The sequence below is a fragment of the Myotis yumanensis genome, unplaced genomic scaffold (assembly GCF_028538775.1).
Source record: "Myotis yumanensis isolate MYYU_CA2020_CCGP unplaced genomic scaffold, mMyoYum1.0.hap1 SCAF_5, whole genome shotgun sequence".
Lineage (NCBI taxonomy): Eukaryota > Metazoa > Chordata > Mammalia > Chiroptera > Vespertilionidae > Myotis > Myotis yumanensis.
The window spans coordinates 94,925,285-94,940,898 of NW_027223756.1; the positions used below are offsets into that span (position 1 = coordinate 94,925,285).

A 15,614-nucleotide genomic window follows, 5' to 3' on the forward strand; every position below is an offset into this window, starting at 1 on the left:
TCTAACCACCTTCTAGGCAGGTCAGCTCCAGGGAAAATGGGCTGGGGGTGCCTGCCCAGAAGGGATCCATCTTGGTTACTCCTTATTGTCTTGGTTAGTCCAGGGCAGGATGGATTTAGCCTCTGTGTGAGAATAAGGGGAGGAATAAACTTAGTTCTATTATGATGTGTTTGCAGTGAGAGAAAACATTTAGAATAAATGGGTAATCTCCCCTACCAAGCAGCCTATCACAGGACCTTGAGTTTCAATTCAGTCCCCTCCGGTATATGCCCTTCTGTTGCACAAAAGTAGGTGTATCCCTGCTATGACGCAGCATGTCCTCAATTCTCCAACGCCACTCCCTTCCCCATCCAGCCACCATAATTGCTCCATAAGCGACATTTGCAGTCACCTCCAGGCCTGAGGAATGCCAAAGCTTGCTGAGCAGTACTGTTTGCAAAACCCTGGGCTCTGGGGGCCATTTCCCCTGAGCCTCTGTTCCTGTTCCCCCTGCAACCCTATGCATAGCGCCTCTGTGGCCAGGCGGACCCTCTCCAGGGACCGCCCCCACTGCCTGCCCCTAGGGAGGCAGCACCAGCCTTGAGGTGGTACAACTTCCCGGGACTCCCCAACGTCTCTTCTCGCCCCCCTCCGGTTGCTTGGAAATTTGCACTGGACAGTGACGTCACACAGGGAGGCGGGTCCTCACTGGCCCGCACACCAATGGCGCGGCCGCCGCGGGCCTCTTCTTTTCCAGTGATTGGTGTGTCGGGCCCCTCCGCTCCACCCCAGCCCGCCATGGCGTCAGGCGCCGTAGCACCCGGGAGGTGGTTCCCACTTTAAGAAGTGAAGTTTTCCCCCCCTCCCCCTCCCTGCCCACCTCCTGCAGCCTCCCGCGGCGGTGGAGCTGGCGGATGGAGCTGCGCTGCGGCGGCATGGGGAGCCAGGCTGTGGGGCGCAGGATGGATGGGGACTGCCGAGATGGCGGCGGCGGCAGCAAGGACGCCGGGTCGGAGGACTATGAGAACCTGCCGACCAGCGCCTCCTTATCCACCCACATGACAGCCGGAGCGATGGCCGGGATCATGGAGCACATGGTCATGTACCCGGTAGACTCAGTGAAGGTGAGGCGCGAGGAGACTTGAGGGACGAGCGAGCAGAGGAGAGCGCGCGCGTGCGTGCGGGGCCCCCAGAGGGAGGCGATCGGTGCAGCTTTGCACAGTCTCCACGCCTGCCCTGCCCACGCGACCCGAGGGTGTGAGAGTCCTGGCTCCTCGCGGCTCCCGCTGGCGCGCCGGGTGTCCGAGGCGCAGCGAGAGGAGCGCGCCGCCCGCGCTCGCCCGGGGCCGCCCACACGTGCGCCGTTTCCGAGGGAGCTGCCCGCCCGGGAGCGCTCACCACGCTCGCGCTGAGAAACGTGTCTCCCGACGGGCCGCGTGCCTTCCCGTCCCGGCGTGTGGACACCCGCCGTCTCCGGCGTGTGGTTTCTGCTCCCCCGGTGTTTTGGGGGTCTTGGGAGTGGCAGGGGTTCTCTTGGGTCTTGGCGGCTCTCTTGGGGGTGCCGGTTCGGCGGTGCCCTGTTGATCCCCTTCCCTAAGTGTTTCTGCTCCCTTTCCCCTGGAGTTTGGGCAGCGGAGCAGCAGGGAAGCAGTGAGACCTGCAGTGACATTTGCCTTCTCTTTTTGTATCAGGGAGGCCGGCAGGTGGGGAGAGGGTGTGCTACGCAGCCCTTGACTGTGGGTTGTGTAATAGGCGCTCAGTTTGCCCGACACTTCGCCAGGTAGTTTCTAATGCGTTCCTGTAAGGAGGCAGCTTTAGCCAGGCAGGTACTGTCTGTCTGACAGAGAGCTGCTGTCACTTTGTTCAGGACACTTCATGCCTAGGGGATAGATGAGTGCAGGGAAGTAATGCTACTACTGACACATTGCATTTGTGCAGGCATAACTCATCTAATTCATACAGCAACCCTGGCGATAAACAGATGGAGAAACCGAGGCACAGAGGTGAACTGATTGATTAACTTGCCCACTTTCATCCTCTGATTCCAGCCCCACTGTGCTTTGGAAGATTGGGGGCCTCTCTAGGTGGCAGTTACCTTGAATGGCAGGCCTACAGAGGTCCCCCACCCCCCCTTCCCGGTAGCTGTATCTTATTGCTGATGCTGGCCCCACGTGAGCCGTGTGAAGGCCAGACTGTCTAACTCAGAGGGTTTCCCTGCCCTGGGCGGCTCTCAGAGCTGGCAGTCCGTGGCTGGAGAGGCACAGGTCCAGTGAGAGATGGCATGGGTTTTCATGGTAAGGTGAGAGTCTGTGCCATTGGGCCTGAGCCATCACCCTTTCTGTCCCTTCAGTGTCCCCGCGGGGAATGAGAGGAATGGTCCTCGCCTGCCAGGGTTACTGAGCGGGTGGGGAAGGTCTTGTCTCTTAGGTTGACAGAGCTCCTCCAGCAAACACCCTGGACAGATACCAGGTGGCATTTGTATAGGAAAGAATCCCTCCCATGTAATAAAATTCCCCATATTTGAAGCTGTTGTCTCAAGTGCCTTGGACAGAGTGTAGGGAAAGTTAGGAGCAGGAGGATGTCATCTGAGCAGGCACCAGACCCACTGGGGCGGGGAGATGAATGTTGCCGCAAGGAACCGTACCACTTCGAGGCCTTGGCCTCTGTGCTCCGAGTTTGGTTCAGAGCATCATTTCAGCTTACCTTTAGGATCAGTGAAAATCAGTCATGCCTTTTGAGCTCCCTTGGACACTGTAAAGAGACATTTGTCTCATGTATTAAAATTGTGTGATCTGTGTTTAGTTTCCTCCCTGCCCCTCCTCCTGCCCCTTAGAGGCCGGTATTTTGTGTAACTTTCTGTGGCAGTTTTCACCAGTGGACGGGTTAATATAGTGTGTGAAGAAGGAACTGGTTTGGCTGTTACCTTATGGGGCTTGACTGTAAAATGAAGGCTTGGGTCAGCTAATGAGTAAGGTCTTCTGGGTCCTGGGATTCTAACTCTGACCCTGAATAAATGCCCCATAGGGGTTCTTCTGTCCTAAGCATGCAGGTTTGGTTTTAAAGCACCTCTCATTTTTTTACTACATTTTTGGAAGGGGTAGCAAGGCTTATTCTTCTCTGAGAAGAGGCACAGAGAGAGTTAAGTGTGTGAGCCCCTTGCAGGACCCCAGCGAGGCTGCGCAGAGCGCCAAGGTCTGCCAAGATCAGCTCGGTTGTCTGCGCCGACCATGAGTTATCAGGGCCTCTCCACGCTTCAGTCATGGCAGAGCTTCACTTGGAGAGACCTTGACTGTGTTTTTAAATATTTTGGATAATGGAGACTGTGAGTAATTGAGTCAGGAGCCCGGGGTTGGATTTCAAGCCCTGCCCCTAACTTGCTTCATGCCTTAGGCGCTGTTCTGTCTCTTAGTTTTGTCACTCGTAAATAAAATGGGGGCTGGGGACCAGTTCAGTATTTTTTCCCATTTTTAACCTTATCCCCCACACCCCTTTCTGTAAACACAGAACACCCATTGTCCTCTTTTATGTTACTTGAAATTTCAGATAACTATGTCGATTGAAGCCACATCAACGTAAATTGCATCTTGGAAGAAAAGTTTTGTTTTTTCGAAGGCATGTTCTTTGATTTTTCTCTTTAATGTTGTGAAGTTAAATGAGTGGTGGGTGGGCCTGCTTTTTTCAATGTTTCTGTCCTAGATAGTGTGGACTACAGAGCTTAAGCAAACTGTTTGGTTTTATGGTTATAGGTCCAGAAGTCTAGCCTCGCTGATGCTTACAATTGTAATATTCAATACTATTTCCCATCCCCGCACCCCCCCCCCCCCCCCGTGTTTTTTAAACTTTGGGAGGTGACCCATTAGCAGGATCAACATTTTAAAAATGACAGATGAGTGAGAACAGGGTATAAGCGTGCATGGCATGCAGTAAGGAAGTGTTGCTCCATGAAACTCTGTGTGTGTGTGTGTGTGTGTGTGTGTGTGTGTGTTCCTGAGTGGCTGTGTAAAGTGCTCTTTTGGCTGGGGGTTATGGCCAAAATATGAGTGACCCTGAACCCGATGATTGCTAATCCCTCGAGCTCCCACTGGCATCAGCCTGCGATTACTAAATGGGTGTCAGAAGACCTTCGGCAACTTTTCTGCCCCTTCCGTGTCCTCTCCTCGTTTCATGGTGGTGGGATGTGAGTGTTCACTAATCTGCGAAGGGCCAGGCTCCCGGGACTCTGGGCTGCCTGTTTTCTCCCTTCTCCAGTCAGCTCTGAGTCCCCACAGTGGCGGCACGAGGGAGAGAGCACGGCCACTCCACTCCCTCGGGCTTTGGGCTTCTCCAAATGGTTAGCAGCTACTTGCTCCTCCCCACCTGGGGTTTGCAGCAGGGTTTCCATGACCTTCTTCCTGGTGCTCCGAAGTGGCAAGTGCCAAAGTGCCAAGTAGTGGGGTGGCTTAGCCCAGCACTTGGGGTGGATGTGAGAACCCCTGGTCGGGAGTGCTCATGACTGTGGGGAGAATGCCAGGTGGGTGGAGGAGGAAATTCCAACCAGATTAGGCACACCACTTGTAGACCATGCTGCGTCCAGTGGTGGGGAAAGCAGGGGTGAGAGGAAACAGGAAAGATTTGAAGTGAGGGAACTTCCGCTGACCCTTTCACAGCCCTTCTCTTGCTTTGCTTGTCAGGGAAACTGCTTCCCTGAACTCTGCTAGGAAGAGCCTTCCTTCCAAGCCAGGGCGCGGATGGGTGGTTGACAGTGTTCTTTTCAGGGGCTGTGGGTGCTGAACCATTTGGAAGCCGTGGGTTGGCCTTGGGGGGTGGGGGGTGGGATGTTGGGGGGCGCGTGGAGGAGGGGCTGTAGCCGGCCCTTCTCAGCTCTGAGCAGCTCTGAGCCAGTCAGGTGCCAGGACAGCCCAGCATCCCTCAGCTTGAGGTCGGCTGGTAGGAAGGTGCTCAGGATGGTGAAGGCAGCTGCCAGAGTCCCTGCCCACCCATTTCATTGCTTTCCAAACAAAGTACAGTGTGGTGGATGCCCTTGAACTTCAAAAGGGTGTGAGATCCCAAATTGCTCTAGTTCTTGCAGTAAAATTATAGTGATTTTTCTGTCTCTCTTTCCCAGCCTTGTCTTCTTCAGATTCCTCCCCTCCCCTCCTGTCCTTCAGTGGGAGGTGCTTTTCTAAAAGGTGGATGTAGGAGGGGCAGGGAGTCAGGAAAGGAGTGTTCTTGAGCTTTTGTCTTAGTCTTTGTGTCATGAACTCCCAGGCGGCAGGCTGGGACCCAGTGTGGCACCTAAGCCCTAAGGCCGGCTGCTGAGGTCCTGGGGGTGGGGATCTTACCCAGTCCCAGCGTCAGCACTTGGCCCCAGGCGGCCCTTTCCTGCCTGCTGCTGGCTCCCTCTTCCTGGAAATGGGGGAGGGGGTGGCTGGGGCAGAGGGCTTGGAGGGAAGCCCCTAGCATTTCAGTGGGCAGCGAACGTGGTCTCCGGTGACTTCAGCTCATCTGTAGGGAGAGGCACTTGGGCTTAATGGGGGGGATTTAAGTGACTGCGACCAGGCAGGGGTGTGCATGTGGATGTTGGGGATCGTCACGTGGAAGGGAGTGTGGTGCTCTGTGCGTACACTTCCCATCCCTTTCCTGGTTTCCACTTGGCCACATTTTAGCCACCTGGAGCCCTCTCATCCACTCAGTGCTCTTTGGAGCAGTGACCGGTCTCAGGACTTCAGTCCCACTTCCCCTTTCGGACAGGCGGGGGCTCTTGGCCCCCTCCCTACTTTAGGAGGGCTGCCTTTCCCTGACCCACCCGGTGAAGGGCTTGCTTGTGCTGAATGAAGCCTGTGAACGTCTTTTGAGCCCTAGAATGTCCCGGGTCTTTTCCTAGTACCCAGCCTTTCCCTCTCAAAGAATTTTCTGTGTGTGTGTTCTGCATCTTCCGCCAGTTGTCTGGTCCCGTGGGTGCTGACCACAGACATGTTTGCTGGAGCACTCCAGGCGCCTGGGGAGCCCTGCTTCTCCCACAGCCTGCCTGCCCGCCCCTCACCACCTCCACCTTGAGTGCTCACTGGGGACATTTTTCATAGGAGGGGTGTGGCTAATCGCTTTCTCTTTGTTTAACTGTAATCCTTCCCTCTCGCCTTCGGAGCTGAGATTTCTCACCCTCAGAGAACTATCTTGGGCACCTCAGAACCCAGTCTTTGACTTCCTGGTCGGGCAGGACATTTAGCTTTGCTGAGATCTAATTCCCTTACCTGTGAAATGCAGGTACTCATTTTCTTCCTGCTTTCTCTCCCCGGATCCAAGGTTTCCTTGCTTCCTTCTTCCTTTGTTTTCCACTGTACCTGTGGGAGTTCTTGTAACCAACTCCCTCACCTCTACGCTGAGTGGTCCTTCCGTCTCCCTGTCCTGATAGAAATCCAAGTAAAGGTGGTTCCCATCAACTCAAACCCAGGTACCTTCGGGTCTCAGACAAGGTTGGGGGTGGGGTCACTTCCTTCTCTCCTATGCACCTCTCCTTCCCCTTTGAGGCTCCTGCCAGCCACTTTCACCAGCATCAGCCACTCTTCTCTCCCTTGTCATCTACTCCCCTGAGACTGCAGCCGGATTTCTCATGCTGAGGGGCAGGATAGTAGAATGATTAGAGCGTGGACCTGAGTCAGACTGCTTGGACCGGGGCCCCGTTCCCACTTAGGTTTCTTCACCTCTCTGTGCCCAGTTTTCCCATCTGTGAAAAGGGGAAAAGGTGGTACTGCTGTCCCAGGGTGGCTGTGAGGGTTACGTCCTTACAGCACTTAGAACAGGGCCTGCTGGTAGTGACTGCTCTCCAGGTGTCATCGTCATCTTCGTCATCCGCATTGTCATCTTCATCATCATCAGCGTGCAGTCACTCTTCCTCATTCTCTGCGCACTTTGGTGTTGGCTCACAGACTGCTTCTCCACAAATCCCGTCCTCACCCTGAGAACATGTCCTCTTGTTCCCCACCGTTCAAATCCCTCTGTTCTTGACACCCCTCAGGTTGATGGTCTTACCTCCTGGGGCCTGGCCCTAATTCAGAACCTTCTGCCTCTGGAATCCTAAACTGGGACATCTCATAGGCTGGCCACAGCTTTCTCACGGTCATGCTAGGTCTTCCCCTCCCATCCTGTCCTGTCTTCCTCATCTCGCCTGGACCCTGGCCCATCACGGCTGCCACTGGGCCTTCAGTTTCTTTGTCTCTGGTTCTTCTAACACTGGCCGGCCCAGACTGGCCGGTTCGGGACAGACTGTCTGGGTACAGGAGAAAGCCATGGCCACAAGTGACTCCCCGTGTGTCCATGCCTCTGGGCCCACAGCCTGTCCTTCCAAGTGTGTGGTCAGGCCACTTCCGTCCTCCCCGGCAGCTGCTTCAGACCAGGCTCTGCTCGGTAAGCGGCCCCCACCCCTCCACTTTTTCAGCCTCTGCGTGGCATCTTGCTTCCTAGTTCACAGAGGAACCAGGACCGCAATCAAAGTCATCTTCTGTCACTGCCTTCCAGCTCTCCCTCTGTCCCCTGCCCCTCCTCCGAAAGGTAAAGAGGGTCCTTTCTTCCTCTTGGTGACTCAGAGGGGGCAGGAAAGCGCGCTGTGTGGGAACCACCCTCACGCTGGAATTGAATCCTGGCCACACACCCGGGGCACACTGTGTGACCTCTCTAGGCTCAGTTTTCTTGTGTGCAGAGCGGGACATGAACACCAACACCTGCCTTCCGGGCTGTCAGAAGTTGCACGCGGCAGCATGCAGAGCTCTCGCTGCAGTGTCTGGAGCCTGCTTTCTCGGGGAAGGGCCACAGCTGTAGTTATTTTGGTCATCTCTCTCTTGAGTAACCCAGTTCCAGTATCTTTAGCTTCCCCCGCATTGGTTCCTTCTTGAAATCATTTATCCAGGTCCAGGCCTGTTCCTTGTAAAATTCACAAACCATAGACATCTTACCTTAAGCCCGTGGGCCCCAAGTACCAACCTCTTTCTTCCTGGAAACAGACAAACTCTTGTTGCTCTTTTTTTTTTCTCTCCTTAAAATAATAGATGTTATAAAAGGATCATTGATACTTGGTCTCTACTCCCTTACTTTGTCACCCCCTTCCAGGCCACTGGCTTTTGTGCCCCCCCCCCCCACCCCCCAACTCCACTGAAACCTCAGGAGGCTGCTAGCGATCCCCAGGATTGCTGCCAGCCCCTCCTGCAGCCATCTTTCCATGAGGGGTGGCTTGTGACCCTGTGACCCTGAGCTCTTGGTATCCCCTTTGGGTCTGTCTATTGCTGGCCCCTGTGCAGCCGCTGGCCTTCTGCAGAATGCTGCCCTCCACGCTCTTTTTTCCCCCCAGGACACGTCTCAGTTTTCGCCTGGGTCCTGATAACTTGCAGATCCGTGTCTGTGGTCCAGTGTCTCCAGGAGCTGGGTATCCAGTTGCCTCGCAGACATGTCCACTTGGCAGCCTCCTGGCCTCCTCGGCCTCGGTGTGTCCAGTGTGGACACCCTGACCGCCTCTCGGCCCAGGCCCGTCTCAGAAACTTGCTTCCTCTTCATTTTTTCTCTGCCCCGGCCCCCTCCCTTCTCCCCACCACATGCTTCCTAGACCTGGCCATCCCTGCATCCTGTAACACCTCTTCAGTTCGTTGTTGTCTCCCTGTCCCCACTGCTATGACCTTGGTTCAGGGGACACTGTGGTCTCCTTTTCATTGACAACTTCCCTGACCACCCGGGTCACAGCTGAGTCCACCTGCCCCTCACCCACACTTCCCTAGGGTCTGGCCCTGCTTTTATCTTCTCCACAGCATTTATTACCTTCTAAAATATGGTGCCATTTACTTATATTTATTATTTATATTGCTCATGTACTAGTATTTCGTTGATATTTATGTTATTTACATTATTTACATGTTTTATTTATATCTGTCATATTATTTGTATTGTTTATGGTCCGTCTCCCCTCATTCACATGTAAGCTCTCCGTGGGCAGGAATTTTGTGCTCTCTCGTTCTCATTGCCAGAAACAGGAGCGGGCACATAGTACGTTGCTCAGTGAAGTGTTTGTGTACTGAGTTACCGCAGATCCTCCGCAGCCAGCCCTGCTCACTCGCACCTCGCAGCCCTCCAGCTTCCCGGACCTGCAGTCTTCTCTTCTTAAATAGGGTAGAACAGTGATTTTCAATCGGTGCGCCGCAGGAATTTTTAAAACATGCGCTACCTGACTATTTAGTCAGGGGCACTGACCTCTTTTCCCTTAGATTGTCAGATTAAAAAAAACGACAACAGCCAACACAACAATAGCTGTCTGGTATGAATGAATCGAAATTATACCTATCATTTTGTCAGATTGGCAAGAAATATATTTTTTGATGTGCTGCAGAATTTCAGTAATTAGTTTATATGTGCCAGAGATGAAAAAGGTTAAAAATTTCTGGAGTAGATTAACAATGCCCCTCCTGCCCACTTACTGCATCTGGGAAAAAATGCAGCCTGGTTTGCAATGAACACACCTTTCTTCTGTTTGAAAAGTATAAAGGACTGGCCCGTGTGGCTCAGTGGTTGAGCGTCGACCTATGAACCGGGAGGTTACAGTTTGATTCCTCATCAGGGCACATGCCCGGGTTGTAGGCTCCATCCCCAGTAGAGGGCGTGCAGGAGGCGGCCGATCATTGATTCTTTCTCATCATTGATGTTTCCATCTCTCTCTCCTGCCTTCCTCGCTGAAATCAATAAAAATATATATTAAAAAAAAAGTATAAGGCTCTGTGTAGGTGCCAGTTCCATTGGTGTTTATTACCAAACTGGGATCCTGCTCAAGGAAAATCCAGGCCCTTCCTCAAGGGGTAGCAGAGGCTGGGACAGGGGGCCAAGGAGCAGCCCCATGTCTGCAGTTCACAGCAGGTGGGGTCCCCCCTAATATTCCCCTAGCTGTTCCTGTTGCTTTCATAATAAATCCTGAACTACCTCACGTGGCACTCACAGAGACCCAGACACACCCCTACACACACATACACAGCTTGTCCACCAGAGTGAGACACAGGTACCTGTGGGTGGTGGGTGAATGAGTGAAGACACTGTTGTTTTCAAGGGATGTGAAGAAGAGAGCTCTTAAAACTGCTACTAAACAAATGCTCCCTTTTATTTTGTGTTGTTTTTGTTGATTTCATTCATGTGTCTTGGCCACAAAGAGACTTTCTCTGCTCTTTCGTTTGTCCTGCAAGTCACAGTTACATCTCAGTGAGACTGTGGGTTCACCTGGCCACCCACTTCATTCATCCCCACGTGCCGGCCCCTCCCTGCAGGCTCTGTGCTGGACGCCAGGCAACAAAGATAAGCCCCTGTTCCCAGAGCGTGTTCCCTATAATTAGATCCTTTAAAGAGAAGATTGGCCCAACTTGATCTTAACTTTCAAATGGGCACAAGGTCTGGGGTGCCTGGACTTGGGGATGCTCAGGCTGCCTTCTTGGAGGCCTGGAGTCTGTCGGGAGCATCACTCCGGGCTTCTCTGCCGGCCACTCTTGAGCTGGCTCCTTGCCCTGTAACAAACAGTGGCCCTCAGTTGTACACCCTCCCTCCCCCCACCGTCCCTCACTCGTGAGGTTGTTAGTCATTCTGGAAGCCACAATTGGCTCATAGAAGACAGCTTTGAAAACATTTCCTATCCTACCAGTAACCCCAGACAAGTGGGGAGGGCCGCTGTCTGGTTACTGCAAGGTGTTATGGTCTCACATTCATGCTTTCTCTTCGAAGAGAAAATAGAATATGTTGAAATTTAGAGAAATCCCAGAAAATGGTTGCATAATAGGTTTAGGGAAAGTCTGGCCATCATGGGTCCATTTGGGGCTGCAGCTTCGTGTCACTGAGAGGACTTCCTCTGGGGCCGCCAACCTCTGGATCCATTGGACACATCCATTGGGAGACTCAGAAGCTGTGGTGCCCTGCGGTCTGGCTGGCTAAAGCCCCTGACCTGATCTCTCATTGTAGTCACAGCTTTTGTACCCTGGCATGGCCGCAGAGCTACATTGGAGATGCTTCGTGGGCAGGGGCAGGGTGTGTGAGTATCGGGCTGGTGCTGGTCTGGAGGTCTGTAGAAAGGGCTCCAAAGTGGGGGGACGGGGGGAAAGCCCATGAATTTAAGTCCAAGTTCCACCATTAACCGGTTTTGAATCCTTGGACGAGTTAGTTCTCTGGGCTGCTGTGTCCTAGAATAACATCATTTGTTTACCTACTTGTTGAGAAGCTCAGGTGGGTTCACATACATGGGTGGCTTCTGTAAACCTTAACATGCCCAGCTAATGACCCATCGAATCAGAGGCCTTATGCTTATCCTATATAATAAAAGCCTAATATGCTAAGTGTCCGGTCGGCCATTCAACCAATCAAAGCATAATATGCTAATGATATGCTAAGACCCCTCAACTGCTCGCTATGATGTGCACTGACCACCAGGGGGCAGACAGTCGACTGGTCAACCAGTTGCTATGACATGCACTGACTACCAAGGGGCAGATGCTCCGACCAGTAGGTTAGCTTGCTGCTGGGGTCTGGCCGATTGGGACTGAACGAGATGGGCCAGACATTCCTTGGAGTCCTCCTGCGGTCCCTCCCTGGCTGGCCAACATCCCGCGTCCCTCCCTGGTCCCTCCCTTGGCCTGGCCTGTGCCCTCTCGCAATCTGGGCTGAGAGACACCCCCTCCCCCAGTGCATGAATTCGTGCACCGGGCCTCTAGTCTATATATATAAAAGCCTAAGTGACTGACCGTTCGACTGGTAGCTATGATGTGCACTGACCACCAGGGGGCAGATGCTCAGCGCACAGGCATGGAAACATGATGAATCTCAGAGGGAAGGGGGTAGTGGGCAGGGTAAGAAGAGATTAACCAAAGATCTTATATGCATATTGGAGGCCTGGTGCACAAATTTGTGCATCGATGGGGTCCCTCAGCCTGGCCTGCGGGGATTGGGCCCAAACCGGCAGTCTGACATTCCCTGTGGGATCCTGGATTTCGAGAGGGCACAGGCCTGGCAGAGAGACCCCACCGGTGCACAAATCCATGTATCGGGCCTCTAATTAATTAGAAAAAGGACAGTTCAGGTTAGCAGTTCAGGTTAGCAGCCCCGCCACGTGTACTGGGGCCAGACTGCCTGGAGTGGCACCGGGTCAAGTTATGAAACCTCTCTGTGCCTTATTTTTCTCTTCTGTGAAATGGGGATAATAACACTACCCACCTGTTGCTATGGGAATTATTTATGACACTCCTAGGATGTTAAGAATAGTGTCAGTTACATGGTAAGCACTCAAATAATATTAGCTTCTATCATTTCTAAAAGTCATATTACTTGAATGCCTGGGTTTGCTTCTATGTTGCTGTTGCAATTGTATATTGCAATATTTTTGTATTGTTTCAACCTATACTGTCATTTGATCCTCTTAGTTCTCCTTTGCAGGTGGGAAAAGGCATGTACTGTGCCTCATTTCATAGGTGAGAAAACTGAGCTTCAGCATAATAACATGTGTTGGAATTCAGGCCTCTTTCTGCTATACCCGTGCTGAAGGGGGAGAATCGATCGAGGAAGGGAATTAGGTGGGAGCAAGCGAGTGAGGAGCTGGGGTGCCAAGTTAGATGTTAATGATGGTAGAGCCTTTGATCTGAGTTCTGAGAGAGAAGATAATGGGGCCCCCCAGCTGCATTTTTGAGAAGGAGGATCTGGAGTGGAGGGAGTGCCAGCAGGAAATTAGAGTTGGGCATGGAACTTGGGGCTCTCACATATAGGTAGGAGTTTCTTGGTCAAATACTCCACTATTGAGGTCAAAGGGATGGTGACAAACAGTTATTGCCACAGTTGTTTTTAAGTCTTGTCTGGCTTCTTTCCTATTGCACCTTCTCAATTTGTTAGGGGTCAAAATTGGACTCAATATAGTGATTTGAGTTTGGACTGGCCTGAGGATTCCTTTCCAGATCACAGCATAAAGATGACCTTTTGGGAAGAGCACTACTAAATCAAGTTCCTTGGACTGTTAGGGCTGCAATTTTCTCTTCTTAAATAGGGAAGAGTCACAGTGCCTGTCTTGCCCACCTTTCAGGTCCACTTACTGAATCCAGGAAGAAATTGCAACCAGGTTTGTGGTGAACACAGTTTAAAAATTATAAAGCTCCCTGTAGGTGCCAGGTCATGGTATTTATTATCAAAGTGGATCCTGTTAAAGGGGTGAGGTTAACTCATTGGAATGGAAAATACAGGCTCCCGCCCCAGGATTGCAGTAGGATTCACTGCAGCTGCGTGGCCTCGGGCACTTAACCTCTCTCCTTACACAGCGGCTCCCATCTGTTGGGTAAAGACCAGGGTGGCCGTCTGCTGCTGCCTCTTTAGCTGGGTAACGAGGGAGAGCCAATTATACTGCGGGCATGCTCAGAAATGCATTTAAAATTGATCATGTTGGCCTGGCGGTGGGAGGAGCTGCATACAGCCACCGCGATGAAGGCTAGTGAGGGACCAGGCTGCCCTCACGGAGGACAGCAGCGTGCCCAGGGCAGTTAGGGCCCAGTCATCTCCGTAGGGTTATGATCTCAGAGATGCACTTTTACTTTATAAAGGAGTCTGCCCTTTTGAGTACCAGGCAGATGAGGCTGGGGACGTTCCCACCAGGGTCCCTCCCATCTCTGTTTTCCTTGTTTGCTCATGATGCTGACACAGTGAAGTAAGAGGGGAAGGAGGAAGGACACAGATGCCTTTGTCTTGGGGTCCCTGGTCCCCTTTCCTTATGCTGCCCACATGGAGGGTTTTTTTGCTGGCCTCTGGCCTTGGCCCGGGCCTGGCAGCGGGCAGGGAAGGTGCAGGGTGGGTGTGGCAGCCTGCAGGGCCAGCCAGACTCACTGGGGCGGGGCACACACTGGCACTGCCTGTGACTCCCTCCCAGTGCTCCCTCCCCTGCAATAGAGGATGTCCCACGGGTGACCCGGGGCTGGCGAGAGCCGGATTCAAGGAGCCGTGGCTGTCTGATGATCAGATCTGAGAAGTCAGGCTGGAGAGGAGGGGAAGGTGCCCATGTTTGTGCAAGTGTGTGAGCAGGGAGGCGGGCTCAGGGTGCGTGACTCAAGAACCAAGACGGTCTTTCCTTAGCCACGGTCTCCACGGCTTGTTTGCTAGATCTTGGCTTGTGTTAGCCTGGTTCACAGACATGTCTCTACTGAGGCCGAGAGGAAAGGTATTTGCAAAAATGCAACCTGAGCCCTGGTCTCCATTGAATAACTCAGTTACTCAGGGAGTGGGGTTCAGTGGGGATGTGACCACGTGTACTGGGCATGAGGGAGCCAGGAGGTCGACGCCTCTGAGGTCTCGCCTGTCCGCAGGGAACTGAACCGCGTAGGAAGGCGTCCAGAAAGGGCCCACCCACTGTCCAGATCCAGACTGAAGGAGACGTCGATGTTCGTACAAAGCCGTATGACTCTCTCTATTCTCCAGAATGCCACAGCCTGTCCCCAAGGTGCCTGGCTGTCGTTAGGGTAACTGCACTGCCCCTGACAGTCTGAATTTTGGGGTTCTGCTGTGAGCCTCCTGACCACAGAGTCAGCTGAGAAAGATTTTGTGGTTTGGGGTCACCACATCGGGGCCTCCAGGTGGGACCTGCCCTCCTTTTCTGAAATTTCTTCTTCCACCTGTTCTGAAATCTTCATTTCCTGTTTGGCCACCAAACGACTATCTGGTGGCATCCAGGGAAGCCCGCCCCCTCCCTGGGTGGGAACTTTCACTGGCAGCCGAAGGCCAGAGGAGGGTGGGAGGAAAGCTGTGATGTCAGAGGCCTTTCTGCTCATAAATCATTCTTAATTAATGGGTGACATCAGTGGCACATGCCAGCTGGAGCAGCTGCCAGGTAAGTGGTTAAAAAAGTTAAATGCAGCCTCGTGATCTGTGGAGGGTTAGGTATTGCCTAGTGACCTTCACCAGCCCACGTCACAGGTTACAGGTTGAGGAGAGAGACTTGACGGGAAGTGTAGGTGACAAAGCTGGCTCTGGAGCCCACGGCACTGTTCTAGACACTCGGGTTTGTGTGTCATTCCTTGTCACCTTTTAAAGGAATGTGCACTGGAGTGGTTTCCCCGCCCTCTCTTTCCTTTCCCCCTCTCTCTCTGGTGGCGCCTCCTATAAGATGCAGAGCTTCAGGGCCCTTGGCTTGGCCATCAGTCTCCGCTGATTCTGATAAAGGCCTGAAACTGGGCCCTAAGATTTTTCTCCCGGTGTCTGTATCCATCCAGGTTTGGACAGATGCTCCTGGATCTTGCAGCTTCTGGGAGCTGAGTCCTGTTTCTCCAAACAGCCAGTCTGGTGACCTGGGCAAGAGCCGGTGACCCCAAGGCCAGCCCTCGGCTTCTGGTCGGTGGATTCCCTGGCACAGGCGGTCTTTGTTGCTAAGTCTGTTTGCTGGGTGTTTCCAGGAGGACATGTGTGGGCCTTTTTCAGTGTCTTAGACAATGCTGAGCTGTTACCCAGACAAAACAGAACACAAACAAAGATTTGATCTGGTTTAAGTTCCGCCACAGAAAACGCCCTGCAGCGGAGAGGGGCCCAGTGAAAGGGTGAAGAACCTAACGTGTATGTGAGACTAGTGAGCTCTCTTGTAGTGTAATTGCGTTTGCATTTTCACCCCCTTGTGTTTTGGCTTCTCAGTC

The 15,614-nt window shown here is 53.0% G+C and overlaps 1 protein-coding gene across 2 annotated transcripts in view; it reads left to right on the plus strand.

Moving 5' to 3' along the window:
- The first annotated feature begins 805 nt into the window (after positions 1-805).
- Positions 806-15,614, plus strand: part of SLC25A37 (solute carrier family 25 member 37) — a 43,083-nt gene continuing 28,274 nt past the window's right edge. Inside the window, exon 1 of one of the 2 annotated variants that reach the window (XM_070416599.1) lies at positions 806-1,103. In XM_070416599.1, the coding sequence (XP_070272700.1) occupies positions 894-1,103 (210 nt within the window). In that variant the 5' untranslated portion in view covers positions 806-893. The remainder of the gene's footprint in view (positions 1,104-15,614) is intronic. The other variant, XM_070416602.1, reaches the window with a different exon arrangement.